The sequence below is a fragment of the Ornithodoros turicata genome, chromosome 1 (assembly GCF_037126465.1).
Source record: "Ornithodoros turicata isolate Travis chromosome 1, ASM3712646v1, whole genome shotgun sequence".
In the NCBI taxonomy this organism is placed as follows: domain Eukaryota; kingdom Metazoa; phylum Arthropoda; class Arachnida; order Ixodida; family Argasidae; genus Ornithodoros; species Ornithodoros turicata.
This window is the reverse complement of record NC_088201.1, coordinates 167,736,663-167,758,769: the sequence shown is the minus strand read 5'-3', so window position 1 is coordinate 167,758,769 and position 22,107 is coordinate 167,736,663. Positions and strand designations below refer to the sequence as shown.

Below are 22,107 nucleotides of genomic sequence, written 5' to 3'. Positions count from 1 at the left end.
AATTAAAATTTGCCAAATTTATTCGTCAATGCTGGGAAATGTAGATGCTGTTCGAAAGCCATCCACCCTGTGTTGCTCCGTAGTGCCATTTTTCTATAAACCCCAAATGACATAGTTTGTGACTCACCCTTTAGAGGTTGGCTCTTGATCTGGTGACAAACTGCTTATTATTGCAAGCCTTGAAGAAGATGCACATTGGAAAAAATGCACTCGGGACACAATGCAATGAAAGCTCAATCATTACTCACTCCATACTCATCATGGTAGAAGGCACCTTTGTCTCCAAGCAGGTTTTTCAGGAGCTTTAGCCCATGTGCAGCGCCAAATATTAGGTGGACTTTTTCATCAGGATGTCGTGGGTGTGGGAAGGACGTTACAAGGTCTTCCATGTTTTGCACGTGCACACGACATCCAAGCAGCCTTGCCATCATAACATTTGAGGACAGCCCGTCGCAGACAACAGAAACCACTTTTAGATTACGGTCTTCCAAAAGGTTAATCGCCTGTGTCACAATGTTTTTGAGAAGCTCCCCAGAGAGGCCATAGTTTAAGAAATATCCGAAGGGTAGCTTCCATGATGCTGCAGTCCCAACTGCCATGCGTACAAGCGCATCCCCAGCAAAGGAACATCATTAGCCTCTTTAGCTTCCACACTGTTCCCGAGGTCAACATAGCCAATCATATTTCCTCCAATTACATCACAGTGTTTTCTAATGCTCATCCCATCAAGCATTACACTGCACAAGTTCTCCCTCTCACTTGTGTCTTTATGTATTTTCTTCAGATAGTCAAGGGCTTCTTGCGTAAATCCTGGCCATCCGCCGACTGCCCTCAGCCAGGTGCGAATGGTCTGCTCTGACGGCATCGGGAATAAACTGGCAAGATACTCATATGCCTTTGGTGAGTGGAAGTGAAGGGTGGTTGCAAATCTCCTTGTTGCCTCACTGTATCGCCGGCCAAATAATGTACTGTCAGTGTTGGTTTTCCAGTCCTGAATCAGTTCATTAGGGATCTCCCCAAATGATGAAAGTTGTTGTTCAGCATCTTCAGACAGTAAGTTCTTATCCTTTATTTCCTGAATCATTCCCTCGAGTGTTTCAATCTTTTCTTCTCTTCTTTGGATTTTTTTTTTTTTTTCTGTTGCGTGCAGCCGCCGTCTGACGTGCTCCAGTTTTTCTTCTGTTACTGGGAGTTTTATTCTCGGAGTTGTGCCACATGCGTATGTGTGATCTGGTGCTGCTTGTGGAGGAGTGACAGGTGACAGGTCAGCATGGCTTGGCTCTGCTTGGCTTGGCTGTGATGACTCCATCTAAGTCGAAAATATATACATTGTGTAGTGTACAATTTTAGGGAAAGACAGTCCTGCAAGTTTCTCTAGCATTGCTTATGAAGAGTACTGCTGTCACCCCATACCACAACATGGCAATGTACTGTGTTCTGCTGCTCCAGCAGCACCGCATAATCTCATGAATACTTTATGCAGACATTTTACAGCTACATGCTGAAGCCAGTGTGCTTTTGGCAGGGGCTGAGGTGTGTCCTGTGTGTCAAAGGAGAGCCACCGTTTTCGTTCCATGAGGACAGAGTCTGTTTGACCAGAACTGGGGCTCTGTAATTCAGCAATATGCCAGTTCTTCAGGAGTTTGCCAATTGAAAAAGCAGAAATGTAGCACTCCGGCCCTAATGATGTTACTTACTGAAGTTTATGCCTTGAAAGAGAAAACAGTATTTTTTTTTTCTCTCTCTCTCTCTCTCTCTGATTCTTGTAGGGTATGAAGTCGTATCAAGTGAAAACAGTACTCACGGCTGGTGGGACATGATGCGAAGTGGATGGCTGTGGTTCCAGATCCTGCGTGCTTTGAATTGAGAAAATAGACGTATTAGCACTACGTTGTCATTTATGTAGAACATGCTGTAAATAGATGTAGCGCGTATTCTGTGCTCCAGACCGCACGATAACACTGAATTATTCTATTCTGTGGTCCACTGATGCGCATACGCACTTCTCCTGCACCCCAGGATTGGCGGCCGCATTTCTCTGTAGACCCAGGGGAGTCGGACTAGGCTGCGAAAAGTGTGCCCTCGTGGGCGCTGCCACAGAATAAACCGCAGCGCTATCCCATGGTGTGGTCCACAGAATAATAACCGTCCCCTATCTTGTGGTCCAAGAGAAAAGCACATGCGCACTAGTGGACTACAGAATAATATTCCGTCCTATCCTGTGGTTTCGACCACAGAATAGGCACTGTGTTAAATAAAAGTTACTCAACATACTGCCTCTTGTAGTACTTGACGACCTGTCCCCTCCCTGTTGTACTCTCGAGCTTGTGCTTGAGACTGCATAAAAAGTTCACTTATATAACTCACTCACAAGCTAGCCTTTCTGGTGTTACCTTTTGTTCGACTCTCTTCCACTCAAAAATTGTTGGAATGGCATCTGGCTTGAGACATCTTTTGTTGTGTGACCCATAGTAACAGGATGGCTCAAAGTGTCTTGAGCAGATCCGCGAAAAACACTGAGATCTAAAAGACTCCTCGTTTATGCTTTGCAGCCACTTTGTCAGCAGTTCACTGTTCTGGATAGGAAATCTGGAATGGCCGGGTACACGTGGTTTCGGTTACATGAGCAAGTTCGTAAAACGTAGTTTCAGAGTTCTGTGAGACTTAGAATTACATAGTTCCTCACTTCCTGAGAAAGATCATAAAGTTAGAGTGCTTACTTGTGAAAAGACACCCCAGATCCTGTTCTATGCTGACTTTTGCACTGCGGTAACGCACATGAGGTGGACATGCTTGCCTTGATCGTAAGGAACAGGTGAGACGCGCGCAAAACCGAAACTTCGAGCATTTGCTGTTTCTAAGGGGTTCAACTTTCTCTTTGTACATGGCGTAGTTGTTGTCTTCTGCGTAGTAAAGCCCGTAACAAGACAATATAGCTCCGATAACCAGTTTTAACCTTTGTATCGTAAAACTTGCCGCAAAAAAAAGAACAAAAACACGACGAAAGCTATCGGCGGGAAACGCGTTTTTCGGTTTGCAACACTGGCGATACAATATGGCGCCTCCCTCGCCCGGACGTCGGGATCGCGGTAGGTTTCCTTCTAGCATAGTTTTATGATTTCTATGCTTGGCAGCGGAGGCCTGAGCTGACGACAACAGACCATCCATCGCCTCACCGAGTCTCATCTGTATAGCCTTTGCCAGTATTTTATACTCACTGTTGAGTAGTGTCACCGGTCGCCACGCCCTTAACTCATGCTTTTTACTTTCATCCTTACATAATAACTTAATGACACCAACTCTTAGTGACCTCTTAGTTCATGAAGACACATATTAAAGACAGTAGTAAGCGGCTGAGCCAGCCCACTCCAAAAGACGCGATAAAACTCTGGTGGGAGACCGTCACAGCCTGGGCTCTTTTGCAGCCTCAACGCTTTCATGGATTTTGTCAATTCGTCTACCGTCAATTCCTTGTCCAACAAGTGGTGACCCGACTGTAGTCGCGGCACATACCCATCTAGTATTTCCCACATGTCCCTGTCTACGTCCTTCTTTGCATACATATCAGTGTAAAACTCAACGCACGCTTCCTCGATGTCATCTTGCGTCTGACGCGGTGTCCAATCTGATCCTAAGAGCGCTTGCAGAGGTATCAGACGTCTCCGCGCCTTTGTGGTGTTTACGTCCCGTGCCGTGACTACCTGGCCAGCGAGATGCGCACCTTGTGGTGGTGGTGATGACTGCAACAACAGCACACTCAAATCTTCTTGCAACTCCCGGTAGGCGTCCCGCTGGGCAGCAGTCTCGAGACCCAACCCACGCAAACTACGCAAGCTCCACCTAATTGCGTAGATAGCTTCGCGCCGATCCTGGGAGCGCTTCTTGCCTCATTTCTTCAACACGCGGATTATCTCAGCTTTGACGATATCCCACCAGTCAACGGAAGTAATACCAGCACATGTGTTTGCGCGAATGACACTTTTGACTCCATCAACCACTGCATCGTCACCTAGCAGGTTGGTGTTTAGACGCCATCGGTTCGGCAATCTTCCGAAACCGTTGCGGAAAGCAAACTCATCAATAACCATACAGTGGTCACTCAAGAATACAGTTCCGGAATTGAGTTGTACAACCTCACAATCCACTAAATTATGCGTTAAGGCACAGCTAACATAAAAACGGTCTAAGCGGACACTTCGAGACGGCGCGTGAAACGTGAAACCAGGGGTTGAAGCGGACAGATGCTCCCATGCATCAATGAAATTATACACCCGAACTAAACGCCGCAACCCTTTGGCTTTCCACGGCCTACTCACGAGAGAACCCCCCATGCTGTCCATGCATTCATTAAGCACACAATTAAGTCGCCTGTCAAAATTATTTCCCCGGAACCAATCATAAAACCATCTAAAGATTCGAAAAACAGGTTTCTATCGTGATTATCAACAGCTGCGTAGATATTTAGAATTTTATACAATTTTCCTTGGATGACAATGTCTACCACAACAACCCAACCCTCATCGTCCCGAACATATTGTCTAATTTCGCCGCGAAATGCAGGCGACAAAGCAATCCTGGCCCCAAAACTGCTCACAGTGATCAGTCCGGTGTTTCTTTCAAAATATCGTACATCCGCAAGGCAACAGAAATGTGTTTCCTGCAAGCATAAGATATCAACATCCAACGTCTCCATGACATCTTTCAACGTTGACTGCTTTACATGTGCTCGCAGTCCCCGAGCATTAAGTGTTGCGAGTTTGAACATTAAAAAGAAAACAATGATACACAGAAACGCAATGCCTCTCACCATAAGACGGTACTCTACGAGTGAAATTTAGTTCCTTGTTTTTTTCAGTGCACCTCTGCCACACTCTAAGAAAAAAAGTGAGTACTTTTACTCCTTTGGGGGTCTAAATGCATTGCCACAAAAAATAGTCCCTTTCGGGAGTAAATGCACGGGAGTAAATGAATGTCACAGAGTGGAGACTGCATTTCATGCGTTGTTGTAAGAGTCCCAAGTAAATAATGCGGGTGCATGCATGAAAATACTTTTAAGCAAACCGTCAACCGTGATATATCGAGTGATGTAAAATCTTGCGCCATACATAGTGCACAATTTGCGAAGAAAGATGGGCTGACTGTTTTCTACTCTGTGCGGATGGAAAATTGCTACGTTGGCTGGGTTATACGGCCTTATGCCTTTCAAATCGACCAAGGGCACATGTTTACGTAGACTGATGCATTCAGGAGACCATTCGCAAAGTTCAGTGACAATTTGCAGTCCTGGGGAGTAAATGTCGGGACTAAATGCCGGGTTAGGGGACTAAAATGGGGAGTAATTGCAGACTAGGGGAGTAGAAGCTGCAATTGCTCCCCGTTTTACTCGTTTTTTTTCTTAGAGTGCACTACCCCGCTGTGGAAGGGAGGCCAATTGTCCAGGCAGGGCGTGCACCCTTGCTCTTCAGACGTCGTTGTTCCAGTCGAGAGCGGACGCTTCGTCCCAGCGGGTGAAGCACCTTGGCCGACTCCGCCGTCGCCACCATCCATAGCTGTGTCGCCGCTCTTGGAGCCACTGGTGTCCTCTGCCACGTCCGCTTCCATGATGTCACTAGGTACGGTGGGGCTAGTAGCTCAGTGGTTCTCGGACGAACTGGCTTGCCCTTCCAGGGAGCTGCGTTGGTCCTCGGCTTGAGAGTTGGTCGGGTTCTCTTCGCTCCTGTGTTCAGGAACCGTCTCGCTATTGCCCGCGTCTGTAGGGTGCTCAGTCGTGCCCTTCGCAGCGGGTTCCTCCACGGGCCGGGCGTCCCCTTCGGCTACCAGCTCGGTTTCCGCGGCCACAGACCAGTCGCCAATGGGTTCCGGCACATCGGCCGTTGCAGGGAGTTCAAGACTATCGGCCGGCTTCGTTACCTGGGACGTGACGTTGGCGTACGACGTGAGCGTACAAGCTGAAGTAGCATGATCTTCACCGCACTTCTTGCACGGGGCCGCACATCCCCTGGCCGAGTGGCCTTACTCGCTGCAGACAGTACGCGGTCCGGCAGTTGAACGAGAGACGCCCAGACTGACCACATCGCCGACAGGTCTTGCGCATGCCCGAGTAGACATACAAGGTCTGGAACCCATCAATGTCTACGAAGTTTGGCACTTCCCTTTCCATCACCAGGATAACCCGCCGACTCCCCCTTTCGATAGTCGGGGCCTCCTGGAAGTAATCACGCTTTACGGTGATCACCTGGCCGTACTTTTTAAATTTCGTCTCGACGTCTTCATCCGGAACTTCTATCGGCAATAAGTGCAGCGAGACGGTCTTCGTGTTCCTTTCGCAAGGAACAAGCGCATACTCCCAACCATTAATCTCCAACGTTCCCTTCGCTACAAGGGCATCCGCCGCTTGTTTGCTGCGCACCGTGATGGCAAACTTGCCATGACCAAAAGGGTTGATCCCCTTCGAAGCATGCACACCGACGTGCTTCATCATAGACTGGAGGACTGTCCCGGTCAGTTTCCAGAAAAAAGCTGAACTCACGGTTGATTTTCCTCCTGGCTGCCATCTTCCTTAGCAAAACTCGGAAGAGGCTGTCTTCTCCTTGTTGATAATATTGGCGAATTTCACGAAATCAGCAAGAGCGATGGAACACACGTCCGAACAGATCGTCGTCGTCGGCGGCGAATGCTTTGCAGGCGTGCCTTGCAGGCGTGCTCCCCGATCTGGCTTTGTTGTAGGGGACGGAGGGAGGGATGTGCTATCATTTGGTCTTATTGGACAGCGATAGGGGATGATCCTCGTCTCACTATAGGCAGCGGCCTTTTCCCGCCGACAGGAGCACGTCCGAAGGTAGGAATTTGAGCACGGCTACGACGTAAACCCGGGCGCCTGCTCCCAGACGTTCCCCAAAATTGCCCTTTGGTAGGACGCGATAAGAACGACCGAGGGCGAACTCTAGTACTTGTTTCATTGACCGGGTCTCCTTTCACTTGCTAATTCAATCTCTTCCGTGACTTGATATGTTGACGATGGAGATAAACTGCCAGGAGAAAACGGCCAGCCCGAGACAGCGATAGGGGATGATCCTCGTCTCACTATAGGCAGCGGCCTTTTCCCGCCGACAGGAGCACGTCCGAAGGCAGGAATTTGAGCACGGCTACAACGTAAACCCCGGCGCCTGCTCCCAGACATTCCCCAAAATTTCCCTTTGGTAGGACGTGATAAGAACGACCGAGGGCGAACTCCAGCACTTGTTTCATTGACCGGGTCTTCTTTCACTTGCTAATTCAAGCTCTTCTGTGACTTGATATGTTGAGGATGGAGATAAACTGCCAGGAGAGAACGGCCAGCCCGAGACAGCGATGGGGGATGATCCTTGTCTCACTATAGGCAGCGGCCTTTTCCCGCCGACAGGAGCACGTCCGAAGGCAGGAATTTGAGCACGGCTACGACGTAAACGCGGGCGCCTGCTCCCAGACGTTCCCCAAAATTGCCCTTTGGTAGGACCCGATAAGAACGACCGAGGGCGAACTCCAGCACTTGTTTCATTGACCGGGTCTTCTTTCACTTGCTAATTCAAGCTCTTCCGTGACTTGATATGTTGACGCTGGAGATAAACTGCCAGGAGAGAACGGCCAGCCCGAGACAGCGATGGGGGATGATCCTCGTCTCACTATAGGCAGCGGCCTTTTCCCGCCGACAGGAGCACGTCCGAAGGCAGGAATTTGAGCACGGCTACAACGTAAACCCCGGCGCCTGCTCCCAGACATTCCCCAAAATTTCCCTTTGGTAGGACGTGATAAGAACGACCGAGGGCGAACTCCAGCACTTGTTTCATTGACCGGGTCTTCTTTCACTTGCTAATTCAAGCTCTTCTGTGACTTGATATGTTGAGGATGGAGATAAACTGCCAGGAGAGAACGGCCAGCCCGAGACAGCGATGGGGGATGATCCTTGTCTCACTATAGGCAGCGGCCTTTTCCCGCCGACAGGAGCACGTCCGAAGGCAGGAATTTGAGCACGGCTACGACGTAAACGCGGGCGCCTGCTCCCAGACGTTCCCCAAAATTGCCCTTTGGTAGGACCCGATAAGAACGACCGAGGGCGAACTCCAGCACTTGTTTCATTGACCGGGTCTTCTTTCACTTGCTAATTCAAGCTCTTCCGTGACTTGATATGTTGACGCTGGAGATAAACTGCCAGGAGAGAACGGCCAGCCCGAGACAGCGATGGGGGATGATCCTCGTCTCACTATAGGCAGCGGCCTTTTCCCGCCGACAGGAGCACGTCCGAAGGCAGGAATTTGAGCACGGCTACGACGTAAACCCCGGCGCCTGCTCCCAGACGTTCCCCAAAATTGCCCTTTGGTAGGACGCGATAAGAACGACCGAGGGCGAACTCTAGTACTTGTTTCATTGACCGGGTCTTCTTTCACTTGCTAATTCAAGCTCTTCTGTGACTTGATATGTTGACGATGGAGATAAACTGCCAGGAGAGAACGGCCAGCCCGAGACAGCGATGGGGGATGATCCTTGTCTCACTATAGGCAGCGGCCTTTTCCCGCCGACAGGAGCACGTCCGAAGGCAGGAATTTGAGCACGGCTACGACGTAAACCCCGGCGCCTGCTCCCAGACGTTCCCCAAAATTGCCCTTTGGTAGGACGTGATAAGAACGACCGAGGGCGAACTCCAGCACTTGTTTCATTGACCGGGTCTTCTTTCACTTGCTAATTCAAGCTCTTCCGTGACTTGATATGTTGACGATGGAGATAAACTGCCAGGAGAGAACGGCCAGCCCGAGACAGCGATGGGGGATGATCCTCGTCTCACTATAGCCAGCGCCCTTTTCCCGCGGACAGGAGCACGTCCGAAACCAGGAATTTGAGCACGGCTACGACGTAAACCCGGGCGCCTGCTCCCACATGTTCTGCAAAATTGGCCTTGGGTAGGACGCGATAAGAACGACTGAGCGCGAACTCGAGCAGACCAGGTCTTCTTCTTTCACTTGCTAATTCGAGCTTTTCCACGACCTGATATGTTGACGCTGGAGACAAACTGCCATGAGAGAACACTTATCCAGCCGCCGGCTCTAAAGCGAAACGCACCGCCTCCAAAATAATGTCGCCACCGGCGCGCGTACGCTAACGATCTCTGATTGGCTGCGCAATATATGTATAAATATTTGGATGCTCATTGGTCTAAAAAACTGGCGTCAGTTTCCTTTGCGCTGATTGGGCGAGAGTCATTTGACCGAGGAGCGAGCTGAGCATCGGAACGCGCGAACCGCTCAACGGAAAGACGCCGACGCCGACTGCAGCCGACTGTGAGTAATAGTTGCGAGTTGCGATTTACATTCTGGAAACTTAGCACGCTAAGCACTGCTACATTGCTTAGCACTTAGCTACCGTGATGGCAAATTCAACTAGTCATCACGACAACAGAAAGAAGAACTTCTTAGGACATCCTTGCACGGCCAAAGGATGTACGAATCGCACGCTTGGAAGCCGACATTCATTCTTCCGATTTCCCATCGATGAACGGTAAGACAAGTTTTTGTTACTTTCCATTGGAGGACAAAATGCAGGTCTATCGTGTGAAGTCTAATACGGGCCATCGATTGACGTTTGAGGCGTTTCATAATGAGAGATGCGCGCGGACGCCGCTTTCAGATTATACTCCATGTGTCACTCTCACATGCATAGCTGTTATTCATTTAGCGTGATACACGAATGCTTGTGACATGTGTGTTGTGGTGTTCAAATAGGAAATCCGCGTGGATCGCCTATGCACAACGCCCTGAGCTGAACGATTTGGCAGACTCAGCTCTAAAGAGTAGGCTTTTGTGTGGCGAGCACTTCTCACCGGACTGCTTCAACTCTCGTGCCAAAGTACGGTTGAAGAAAACAGCTTGTCCGACAGTTCCACTGCAGGGTGAGGTTTTTCACTTCAGTTGTGAATGTATGTTTTAGTTATACCGTAATTAGAAATTAGGCAGTGGTTGTGGAATTGGATGAGTTACATATGTGGGGACTGTGTGAACCACACCTCCATTCATGTCAATCTGTAGACGTTCGAAGGTTGCATGTGGGCAGGTTTGATTATGCGTTTCTTTTTGTTTCTTTTAGGACAAGCCAGTACTTCACTGCAGAGACAATGGCCTGGGCTACTTGCACTTGATTATGGTAATTTCATCCATTTTGGGCATCACGCTTCATGCATAATCAGTGGTTTACCAAGAATTTCGTCGTTGGGTCGTGTGGAATTTTTACAAAACTGTAGTGGGATCTCGTCCAATTTTCTTGTTTTTTTTTGGGGGGGGGGCTGTGGGGGGTTCTCGATAGATCACTGTTAATTCCTAGTAAAGTCAATGATGTGCCCTGTCGATCGTTTTGTTGCACTTTTCCGCTGCATAACAGGTTTATATATATTTTCATACACACTTTCACTATATTGACAGTAGTAACACAAATATTGTGATTGACAGTGGGACAGGTCGCTAACTATGCCTCTGTGGTCGTTCTCCTTTAGATATGCCTCTTCAATCACAAGAGCAAACACAGGAGCCTCATGGTGCACTAGATATGCCAGTGGAAGGTTAGTTGCTCTCACATCTCTCTACTGTTACACATACGTAATTTTCTTTTTCTAAATGCTTTTTCCCGGTTTCACCACCTTCACCTGTTTCATGTTTTAATCATTATATGTGTGGTACTCCATTTGATGGGTTGTGTCACTGCCTAAAACAACGGTGGTCCTTTCATGAGCACTTGCATGTTCTAGGACATTTAGACTAAAGTAATAATCATAATAATGACAGTAATCATGCACATTGTGTTTAGAATGAGAGATAAATATGCCTCTGTGTCAATTCTTCTTTAGATGTCTCTCTTCAGTCACGAGAACAACCACGGGAGCCACCTGACACACCAGTTTCCCCACCTTCACCTGTTCCAAGACCACCTCATGTTCCTATACCATCTACCTCAACAGGTGTTTTTTTTTTTTGCCACAGTATTTTCATGGAATTCCTGCTGGCTTTTGCATTATTTTTTTTTAGATCCTTGCAGCAGTGTGGTTGATACACCAACCACTGCAAACCTGGACCGGCTATCACCACCCAGTGAGTGTCCTTACTCAACATTTCTCTTGGTTTAGTTCCATCTTTTTTTCTTTTTTTTTCCTTTACAGCACTTGGAGGTGCCGACATTTGCTCCCAGTCACCTGTGTTGGCTCCTGATTCATTGGGTTCATCTGGTATGTGGTCATTTACCATTATGCCGCCTGTACGAATTATTTGCCTATACTGAGAACGAAATGGTAGCAGTAAAGAGAACATTCATTCTAACGAAAACCAGTAGAAAATCACTGTCTAACAATGGCATTGCAAAGTGGGTAAAAGAATTTTCATCTTGGTGACAGCCATGCTCAAGGTTGTGAGGTAATGGGTACGGAATCCTACCACAGGCTCTGCAGGTTGAGGTTATCCATTGGCTTTTTAGCAGTTCATCCAGACTAAAACCGGCGTAGTTCCCCCTTGTCGTCCCAGTATGCATATTAACTTCTCCTGTCCCCCCCGTTATTCACAATGCTAGCACAGTATAGAACACAAAACAGATTGAAAAAACTGCACTCATAAAAATGAACTTCACCGCATAGCACGCTCCTAGCCAACCATCTACTCAAATGATAACGTTATCTGCCCTGATTTGTTGAAAGTGGAATGCGTAAGCCTTTGTTGTGACACTGATGCAGTTTGTAAATTTTCAACAAGTCAGGGCAGATAATGATGTCATTCGGGATGATGGTTAGCTATTACTGTGCTATGCCGTTATGTTCATTTTTAATCGTGTGTCTAGCACAGTTTTAGAAATTACAGTCCCAGATGATCTTTTATGGCCTTGTGAACAGCATCCATGCCCTTCCTATTCCAATGCACAAGGTCAGTCCTTGGTGCTGCCTCGTTGCGCCGACGTCTGTACCTCCTATGTACAAGTAAAGGTTTCAGACAACATAAGCATAATTTTTTAAAGATTCCCATCCAGCTCTGTCAAGCTTGATCATTTTGCTAACTTACCTCTCGTACATGCCATAATTCGGCTTTCTGGGACCCTTTATGAAGATCTTGTGTATATCCAAGAGCTGAATGTCATCTGCAAGCGTTGAACATAATGACTCATACTTTTGTTTAAAAGGCATGAAAGATGCATACACCGTATACAGTAAACATTAAATTTCCATTCCATTTCCATTTTTTCCATAGTCGGCTATGTCATGAGAGTATTTATTGCATTATCTGAGCAACTTACCACACTGTAGTGTCTGTATATGTGTGTTGACTGCGTGAAGCGTGTGCCATGCCCTAGATGTTTTAGAGACAAGTGGGCATGGCGGAAGTGTTAAAAGTATTACTTTGTCCACTCGTGTCTTGATGTGGTTGATGACTGCTGAGATGTCTTCTTTGATTCTTTCCGAATCTCTCATCTTTTCAAAAAAAAAGAAAAGAAGAATGAACATACATAAACTAGGAAGGTTTTACCACGAAAATCAAAGGCCTTTCAATAACATTCTGCAGCATCAGAGATTGAGTGAAGCATCAATACATTTTCTTCAATATGTGCTTACCTTTTTGATGTCATTAGTGCCAATCATTATGATGACTTTTCTGTGAATATTTTCGCAATTCTCAAGTGCGTGCAGTAAAGCCCGGCATGTGGCACCGGGCTTCAAAACTGAAGATTCTGAAAAATGAATGTAACTGAGCACTGATTTTTGTTCCTTTCAAAAATGAGGCTTTCACAATTAAAAAAAAAGCTTGAGGTGGAAACGACATCTCACCTCACAGTTATGTTTATAGAGGTACAATCAGGGTAGGGGGTAGGTAGGCCACTACCTCATGACCCCCGCCTCTTACTAGTTTCTGTTCATCCATGTTATGACCATAAAACTGGTGCTTCCTGCTCGAAAATCCTCCCCCCTCCCCGTACGCCGGCACCGCGGTAACATGCATATTGAGAAGAGAAGGGAGGGGTGCACACAATCGTGGACCTCAGCAGTGTGCAATAGTTAACTTGTAAATGTGATCAGCACTTACGTAGATCGCTCCTCTTTCGCCGAGTGATACGCTCCGCCAGTCGCAGCGTCATCGAATCACCCACGAACTGGTGGTCGTATATAACAGACATCTGAAAACCACAACACTAAGTGTGCCTCCGGAACGAGATGATCGCAAAATGTCACGCGGGAAATTCGTAGGATGAACTCTCACCTCAGTACCTGTAGACGTTCGGGTTGGGACAGTAGTACTTTCGATTCTCGCATACGTTGCGCAATACGCACATCATGTGCCGCGCGACGTGTTGCGACGCCATCTATGAGGGCTGAGTAAATGTTAGCAACGCTCTCACATTTTGCTCTAACCTATCGCTGATAACCAATGTACGGTGACTGTGGTGATTCGAGAGATAGCGAGCCGCGATGCGATGCGCGAGGCCGAGCGTTTGTCATGGCGAAGATAATGAGAGTGATAGTGGTAGTGATAAGTATAGTAGCAGCTAGAGAAAGAGGAACAGAGGAAATTTTTCGGTTCTTTCTTTTTTTTTTTTGGGGGGGGGGTAATCAAATTAATAGTTGGGACAGGAAAACAGATTATGCTGCCCTACTTTGCATAATTATGATGGAGAGTAAATGACTATATTCTGCAACTCTGTTGCCGTAGCATACCTGTGCTTCGTTTTGTTCACACGGTGACATTGTTTGCTTTATTGTTATTTATTTATTTGTCTCTTATATTTTCTTTACTGCAGCAGCTACACCAAGAATACACAGGGGAGGCAGACCCAAAATTGTGAGGACTCCAAGGACCACTTCTCTAATTCAGTCACTAAGGGCGTCACGTGACAAGCTGCGAAAAAGTCTGTTTCGTGCAAGAAGAACTGCTTCGACAGCACAGCTAAGTACCTTGTCAAGAGCTCAGATAATTAACGGTGCATCACGGTATATGTCAAAGGAGGCACTTGAAATTTTCAGGGTTCAGTTGTACCTGCAGCGTTTTCGCAAGTATGGGCGCCGGTGGCCTGAGTACTTCCGGGGTTTAGCCCTAAAATTGCACTTCATGGGGCCGAGGGCTTACAGATTTTTAAGTCGGTTCCTGGCTTTGCCAACTGAGCGTACCCTCCGTACTTGGCTAAAGGATATTCATGTGGAGCCTGGAGTGCTGCCCGAAGTTCTCAATAGGCTGGAGGCCAAGCTTAAGGATCTACCACTGAAGGACCGTACATGCATGTTGATGTTTGATGAGATGTCTATCAAGCAGCATCTACAGTATGATCGCGGTTCTGATGTGGTGCTTGGTTTTGTTGACAATGGCCAAGAGAGAGAACCTCAGTTGGCAAACTCAGCTCTTCTCGTAATGCTGTCCGGTATCTCTACAACGTGGATCCAGCCCCTAGCGTATGTTCTGTCGAAATCCGCAGCTTCAGCAAATACTCTGCAGGCTCTGCTCGTACAATTGATTCAACGGTTGCAATCAGCAAATATTTTTGTAAAGGTGGTTGTCTGTGACCAAGGTTCAAGCAACTGTGCCTTAGCTAGAAATTTGGAAGTATCCCCCTCACAGCCATATTTTCTTGTGAATGACCACAAGGTGTATTTTATGTTTGACCCTCCGCACCTGATGAAGACAACCCGGAATCTTTTGCTCAAGTATGACCTTCTGAATGGGAGTGCTGAGAAAAAGGTTCAGTGGGCTTTCATCAAACAGTTCTATGAGAGTAACTACCCCCTCAAGGCACGCCTTGCACCGAAGCTCACAGAGAACCATATCAACCCAACAGTGTTCAACCGCATGAGGGTCAAGTTTGCAACACAAGTCCTTAGTGACAGCGTGTCAGCAGGCATTGCGGTTCTCATTGTAGTGGGAGAGATGCCACCTGCTGCTGCTGCGACATCAGATTTCTTGCAACAGATGGATATTCTCTTTGATACCCTTAACAGTTCTTCAACTGCTCAGAGCGAGGACAAAAAAATGAGATATGCGATATCAGCATCTACTAAGCATAAAGAAATTTTGCAATCTGCCGCCGAGCGAATTTCTAACTGGAAATTTATTGGTTGTGCTAGAGAGCCACCAACAGTGAATGGTTGGCAAGTAACAATTAATGCTGTGCTTGCGTTGTGGGATGACCTCCATGAGAATTCGAACTTTGAGCACTTGCTCACGAGGCGACTCAACCAAGATCCCCTAGAAAACATGTTTGGACAGTTTCGGCAAATGCATGGAAGCAATGAAACACCTAATGCATTTCAGTTTGTTGCTGGTTTGAAGCATACATTGGCAAGCAAAGTTGTCAATGCGACAGGCAGGGGTAACTGCGAAGCTACTGAGCTGAGCCTAATCCTCAATGAACTAAAACGCATGCCATTTTCTACTGTTACATCTGTTCCACCAGAGGAACCAGAGCATGATCTGCCTTCAAGCGAGACATCAGATACGTCCCCTGACATTGGTCCTGCTGATCTAAATGCGCACTTTGCATATGCAGGACACTTGGTTGAATTGTTCCTCAAAATGTCACACTGTAGCAACTGCAGTGAACTACTCAAAGGGACACAGGATGACCTTCAGGACCCTTCTAGCGTGTTTCTTTATTTGCGTGCTAATGAACAAACCTGTGTCCCTTCAAGTGCCTTCTTTGAATATTATCAGAAACTGGAGACGACATTTCAGGCAAATGTTGGTGACATATTGCACAAGAAAAATGTAAAGGCAAACTTGCTGCACATCTTAAAGCAGTCCAGTCATGAACCCTTTTGTGATGTGGTTTGCATGACGAAATTCCATTCTATGTTTGTCGTCCTACGCATAGAGAACCACTTAAGGTTGACGAATGCTGCAAACAGGCAAATTTCAATGCAGCAACAACAGAGCAGAAGGAAGCGCAAGAAACTTGCTTCACGAATACAACGTAGATCTCGTCATATCATGTTGACATTATCCAAATTTTAAGTAGAGTTTCAGTACTACCAACATTTCTGAAATGTAATTCCACGCACTGTAATGCACCGCATATTTCAGTGGCTATCAGCATGGGAGAGTTGTTCTGAAAGCCTAAAACGGTAATAATTTAGAATGGGCGCGTACGACCCCACAACTGTCTGGAGCAGAGGATTTCTTTTATTCATTTGAACAAAAAGAAAGGTTCAGTTCTTCTGTAGTAGATTCTCACATTCTTTCACCACTGCCCTCCCTGCAAGCTGCTTTTCAGATTGGCTTTTGCTGATTTTATTTCCTTCATTGTGGTAATTTGCTCTCACATCGTTCAGGGAAGGCAACAGATCAGGTTTAGACATGGTATTGGATGTTTCATATTGCATTGCTTCACTGTGCCTGCTCCGGGCTTACTGAATCCTGGTAAAACAGTGCAGGAGCTCTGAGCAGCACAGTCGATGCTATAGTAAGCTTAAGTAAGTTAAACTTCGGCGCAGCATGATCCCTGTTATCCTTGCGCCAGTATGGTCAAATCAAATCAAAGTAAGTTAAACTAAAAGGAATGCAGATGCTTTTTGCTTTTGCCTTTTTTGAACAAAGCGTGTGTAAGTGTGTACATGTGTGGCTCGTTTATTCATAATAGATCATCATAAGCAATGATAATGTTCTATTTCTAATATTCTCATAACAACATCATAGCAACAACAAAGCTCTATAGCTGCATAGTATTTTGTCTGAATCTGTATGTGAACTTTGATTCAGATTTTAACCTTCTGAAATCGTAACATTTTCACTCCACTGTGTCTTCGCCTTTCTCCTAGTTATTTAGTACAATGCATGCTGCTGTGGATGCACGGCTTCTAACCTCTCTTTTACTAAGTTTTCAATTGACTTTCCATTCCTAAGCTAAACCCACTAACAGAAAATGCCAATGATGGAATGGGTCCAGTACATGATTACGATGAATGGTATTGTTCTGGCATGTTAGCAACTTTGACTCTAATGTGCCAAGGCAGAGGGCCCTAGCAGAACATTCTGTGTTCAAGGTATCTGCATATTTGCAGCGCCCATATCTGAGGCATTTCGTTTTCAACTTATATAGTTCCATACATTGATTAACAGAACACAGTAGCGTATACTTTCGTTCACGTTACAGCTGGCCTTTCCTTCCTCTTTTTTCATCATGCCATGAACCACCAAGGGACATTCTATTTAGTGTTCTATTTCAATAAGAGCGTTAAAAACAGAATTTTAGCGCTTCTTTTTAGTCATTTCCCTCATTCACAGGCATCCACAATCTGTACACTTTCCCTTATTTTTTCAGTGTTCTCGCGTCCATCGGCGGCAAGGACACACCTGGCACAGCGCAGCGTCTTCCAAAAACATAACCTGATGTACCCCCTTGGACGTGTGGTCCGGGATTTTATTGAACTTCAAATGAAGACTGTTAGAAGACATGTGATTATGTTGAACCTTTTCAAGACAATTCATGAGCACAAATAAATTTGCACTTCATAAACCGCTATCGCTTCCAGTTCATTAAGTTTATACACATTTGACTTGGCAAGCAGCAAAAAGCAAGCGCGCAAAAGAAAAATAACCCCGCGAAGCCAGCGGAGCTGGCGGAGCGCGGAACGAGAGCAGACGACAAAACCCAGGAGAGAAGGGGGAGGAGGTTGAGAAAGGAGGTCGGTCTGCGCATGCGCACTGGGCCCTAGCTTTTTTCCCGCGCTGGCCAGCGGAGACGCTATGATTGGCTCTTGGGAATCACGTGGTTTGGGCGCCCGCCATTTTCCCTGGACCATTGCGTAAACGGCACCTTCCGGCGGATGACTTATCCCTGTCTTTCGAAGCGAGCGGACGCTTGTTGTTTTCGCTCCCTCAAGGCCAGCCATCCCGCCGATAGCCTCTTTCCGGGCTCTCCAGACGAGTCACGTCACCGCACCTTCTGCTGCGCTCTTCAAGGTCGGTAGCCTCTGTAAGAGGCGCCGCCGACGTGCGACTTCCGCGTTTTCACCTTCGCGTCTGTTTTTCCGGGTAAACAGCCCTTCTCAGCGCTTTAAACTTTCGCCTGTGTCTCCGGTCCTCCAGCTTACGGTCGGTCGCTGCCTGCGCTCTCAGCAAGTATGGAACAACAGTCTCATACATTCAATACCCCTCCCAATACAAGGAGGAAATAAAAGTATAGTGGCATACGCTGATGACCTAACAGTCATAGTAAAAAACGAACTATCGGCACTTGAAACTTTAAAAACAATACACGAATGGGGAGAATGTAGTGGGGCCGGGTTAAATAATCAAAAAAGCGCAGGTATGTATATAGGTGGTTTAACGCAAAAAAGGGACATTGATATTCCAGTCGTTAAAGAACTTAAAATACTGGGAGTCCGTTTTAACCACCAGGGAATAGCAGACAGTAATTGGTTAACAAAACTTAGAGAGAGTTCCCAAACAATGGATGATTATGTCAAAACCGATATTCCAATATTTACGAGGGCAAAAATAATAAATAGAATTATCATACCCAAATGGACCTTCCTGTTTGCTATGAAGCCGTTAAGAAACCTGTATTGACTACACTGAGAAACAGTATTTTCTAGTTCCTCTGGAACGGGCGTACACAGTGGGTCAAACAGAAGAAAATTATGCTTAGCTTTGATAAAGGAGGCTTAAACGTCCCAGACTTAATCAATCTAGCGAAAGCATACGCAGTAAAAGGAATATATAATTCATTAGAAGGAAATGAAGTTCGTAAAGACTTGGCACACTTCTGGCTGGGGTGGACTTTAAGAATTTTCACTTCCGAACGGGTTGGCTTAGGTGGCCCAAAATCTGCCTACCTCCCATGGTTTTATAAGTCCGGTAAAGACACCTTGAAGGAGTTAAAAGCTGTAAATGAAAAAGAAGATTTTGCAACTTACAAGGTGAACGAAATCTATGAAACTCTACGCACAAAAGCCGCAGGAAATCAGCATTGTGGTTTGGCACCACAAGCCTGGCAAAGAATCAATAGATTTTGGACAGAAGACAGTAGAAAGTCGTTAATGTGGAAAGTGGCACACGAGGTAATCCCCGTAAAAAATAAATTCCATATGTGGAAAAAAAATTCCAACGCAAACTGCTCAGCTTGTCACAAACCGGAAACGGTAAAGCATGCAGTTTTCGAATGCATGATAATTGGAAGAGTCTGGAGAAGTGTTAGCGAATATTTCGGTTTGAACTCCCTAACATACGAGGAAGCTATGGGTTTTCACTTAGTCAAATTAAACACAAGGGAAAGGAACCTTTTCCCTTGTGTTTAATTTGACTAAGTGAAAACCCATAGCCAACTCATAGCCACTGAAACAGTTTACCACTGCTGGCTAAACAGATGCCGCATTGCTCACGCATTGCTCGCATTGCCTGGTCGAATGCGACGAAAGGGAAGTAAAAGCGAAGATTAGCTATTGTGTTAGGTTATGGTTGGGTAGGGAATTAAAGAGGCTTGGAGAAGAGGATTTTAAGAAAAGATGGCAATGCAAAGGTTTCAAGATCCTTCATGGAACAATTAAATTTAGTCTACACTAAAAGGGGTAAGTATCCTAGGGAATTGGTAAGTAACTGCGGCTTACGGGGGGAAATAGCACTAATTAGACAAGCACAAGGGACATGGCAGAGCGCTTTGAGTAAGAGCGTCCCTGTTGGACCCAAGTGCGAGAGTAATGACTCCCCTTTATAAGGTGGTCTCAGTTGCATTTTGTTAGAACAAAGGGGCAAATTCTTTTAGGTCAATGGGGACATTTAGAGTAAATAGGGCTAAAATTGTTGGGAAGACGGGCACCTTCTATAAATGTTTCATCCTAACAGTTTGCAATACAAGAGATGAATGCTCTCATGACTCGCAAACTAAGACAACTCGCACGCCAAAGCCGCTCTGGATCCTTGCGCAGTGGAAAATCCCCCGACGGTTGACGAGCCTCTGGAAATTGACCAGCTAGACGCTAGCTCACAATCTGACGCCTCAGCGGATGCCTCCTACAACCAGTATTGTGACACCGATTTCACTGGAGATGAGGGAAATTTTGAACTACCATCACAAGAAAGGAAACACCTTCGTCGCGCTCAACGCCGTGCTAGTTACTCCAGCGATGATACAGTGAAATCTGTGCAAGCCCGTCGTCTCCCTCAGGGATTAACAGTGCTCTTTCGGCCAATTGGTAAGCTACACAGTGTGTCATCTTTCCCCCCCCCCCCAACTGGTTAAGTTAGAAGACTTCATCGCCTCTGAAGCTCCCAACGAGTTATCGGAAATACCCGTAAACCGAGCCAAAAACCGAGTTCCTGTAGACGTCAAGTCAACTGGTGGCGTAAACAAGCTGCTGGGACTCTCACGACTATGTTCCACGCCAGTCAGTGCTTTCCTCCCAGCCCCAAAGCAGGCTGCTATTGGTGTCATCAATGTGCCAGACATTCCAATCAGTGACCCTCTCATCTTCCAACGGCTACGCTCAGGAGTTTCCGTCACGTCTATCAAACGCATAGGAAAGACCGAATCTGTCAAACTTGTGTTTGTTACAAGCCCTACGCCTAAGTTCGTCCACATCGGCACGGTTAAGTTCCCTGTGAGTGTTTTCAGGCCTAAGCCAGTCCAGTGCTATAAGTGTGGTCGCTTCGGCCACGTTGATGCCACATGTGCTCGCCCTAAAAAGTGATTTTTCTGTGCTGGTGAACATGACTCCAACGACTGCGCAGACAAGACAGCTCTCAAGTGTGCGAACTGTGGGAGTGCCCACTCCACCCTTGACATGTCCTGCACTGTGAGACAACTTGAAACTGCCGCCCACTGCCTCAGCCTGAAAAAGGAAATCCCTACAAGCAAGGGAAGAAAAATGCCGCAAGCAGGGGGGGGGGGGGGGGACTAGGAAATCTCCGACCCGGCCGGACACCGACTCAGGCGCACCCCAGCCTGAAAAAGCCCTCAAGAAAGACTCTGCCCCCCATAAGCGACCGGACCCTCCACAAAAACAAGCGTCACCGTCGACAGAAAGCACCAATGGAAGGCATTCGCCCTTGTACAGAGATACCTTAAAGGGCTCTACCCAGACCAATGATGGACCCGCCCAGTCTACACGACCCGAGCACACCGTAAGGACTGTGACACCTTCAACTTCCCGGCTTTCCCAGGAAAAACCCTCCTCTACACTGCACCTACGTGAGGACGCAGCTAGCAAGAAGTCCTCGCCACCAGCTCGGCCCACAATTGAGTCATTCATAGGCATCGCCTTCGCTGTTATCAGAGCCATCATTGAATGCCCTGGGCTTCCAGCCACGGTCCGCTCGATTGTTTCCCTTATCATCCCACTCCAAGACGGCATCATCAGCCTTTCCGCCGCCTGAGCTCCCTCTCCACTCAGCTCAGACAAACGGAACCTCGTCCACCCCGCTGGACGCACTGTGCCCTCACCCCAAATCATGGACAAAAAACCCAACGAGACCCGACGCCACCCCCCTACAGTCATGCACTGGATTTGCAGTGGCCTGCGCGGCAAATTGCAAGAGGTCAACCTCTTTGTCAGAAACCATCTTATACCCATCCTGGCACTCAGTGAATCTGGTCTCCCTGAATCAAGTACAATCCAGGGCTACCGAAACTACGTCAGCCCTGGCATTCCCACCTTCCCCACCGGATGTGCTGCGCTCTTCGTCAGGGACAATCGTCCACAATCCGCTGTCGACATCCGGGACATCGGCTGCGACACGGCCGAATTTGCAGCGGCCACTGTGAAACAACAAAAGACAACACTTGTAGTTGTATCCGTTTATGTGCATCGGCGTCTTCCGCGGGGCCTGTTATCCGAGTGCCTCAAATACATCCGCCATCAGTGCACAGACAACCTGATTATATGTGGCGATTTCAACGCACACCACCATCTTTGGGGTAGTGACAAGTGCTCCCCCCGAGGCTCAGAAATCGTTGACGCCATCGACGAACTAGATCTGGCAGTGGCGAACTCTGGAGCAGCAACCTTTTTCAGGCCGCCCTCTTCCTACTCAGCAATAGACATTTCCATCTACTCCCCTGGTCTCCACGTCACATGGGATGCAGGAAAAGATACAATGGGAAGTGATCACTTCCCCATCTTTCTCACGCTCC

The 22,107-nt window shown here is 47.1% G+C and overlaps 1 protein-coding gene and 1 long non-coding RNA gene across 2 annotated transcripts; both read left to right on the top strand.

Annotated features, from left to right (window-relative positions):
- Positions 1–9,773: 9,773 nt before the first annotated feature.
- LOC135372734 (uncharacterized) lies at positions 9,774–10,559 on the top strand. The gene is made up of 3 exons (XR_010416093.1): positions 9,774–9,919; positions 10,114–10,170; positions 10,517–10,559. It is a non-coding gene; the product is annotated as an uncharacterized LOC135372734 (long non-coding RNA).
- A 519-nt stretch (positions 10,560–11,078) lies between these two features.
- Positions 11,079–21,350, top strand: LOC135389170 (uncharacterized). Its single transcript, XM_064619227.1, has 6 exons — positions 11,079–11,108; positions 11,177–11,242; positions 13,792–15,723; positions 19,904–20,170; positions 20,382–20,575; positions 21,138–21,350. The coding sequence occupies exons 3-6, from the start codon at positions 13,986–13,988 to the stop codon at positions 21,348–21,350; spliced, it is 2,412 nt and encodes an 803-aa protein (XP_064475297.1). The 5' UTR covers positions 11,079–11,108; positions 11,177–11,242; positions 13,792–13,985.
- Positions 21,351–22,107: the final 757 nt, after the last annotated feature.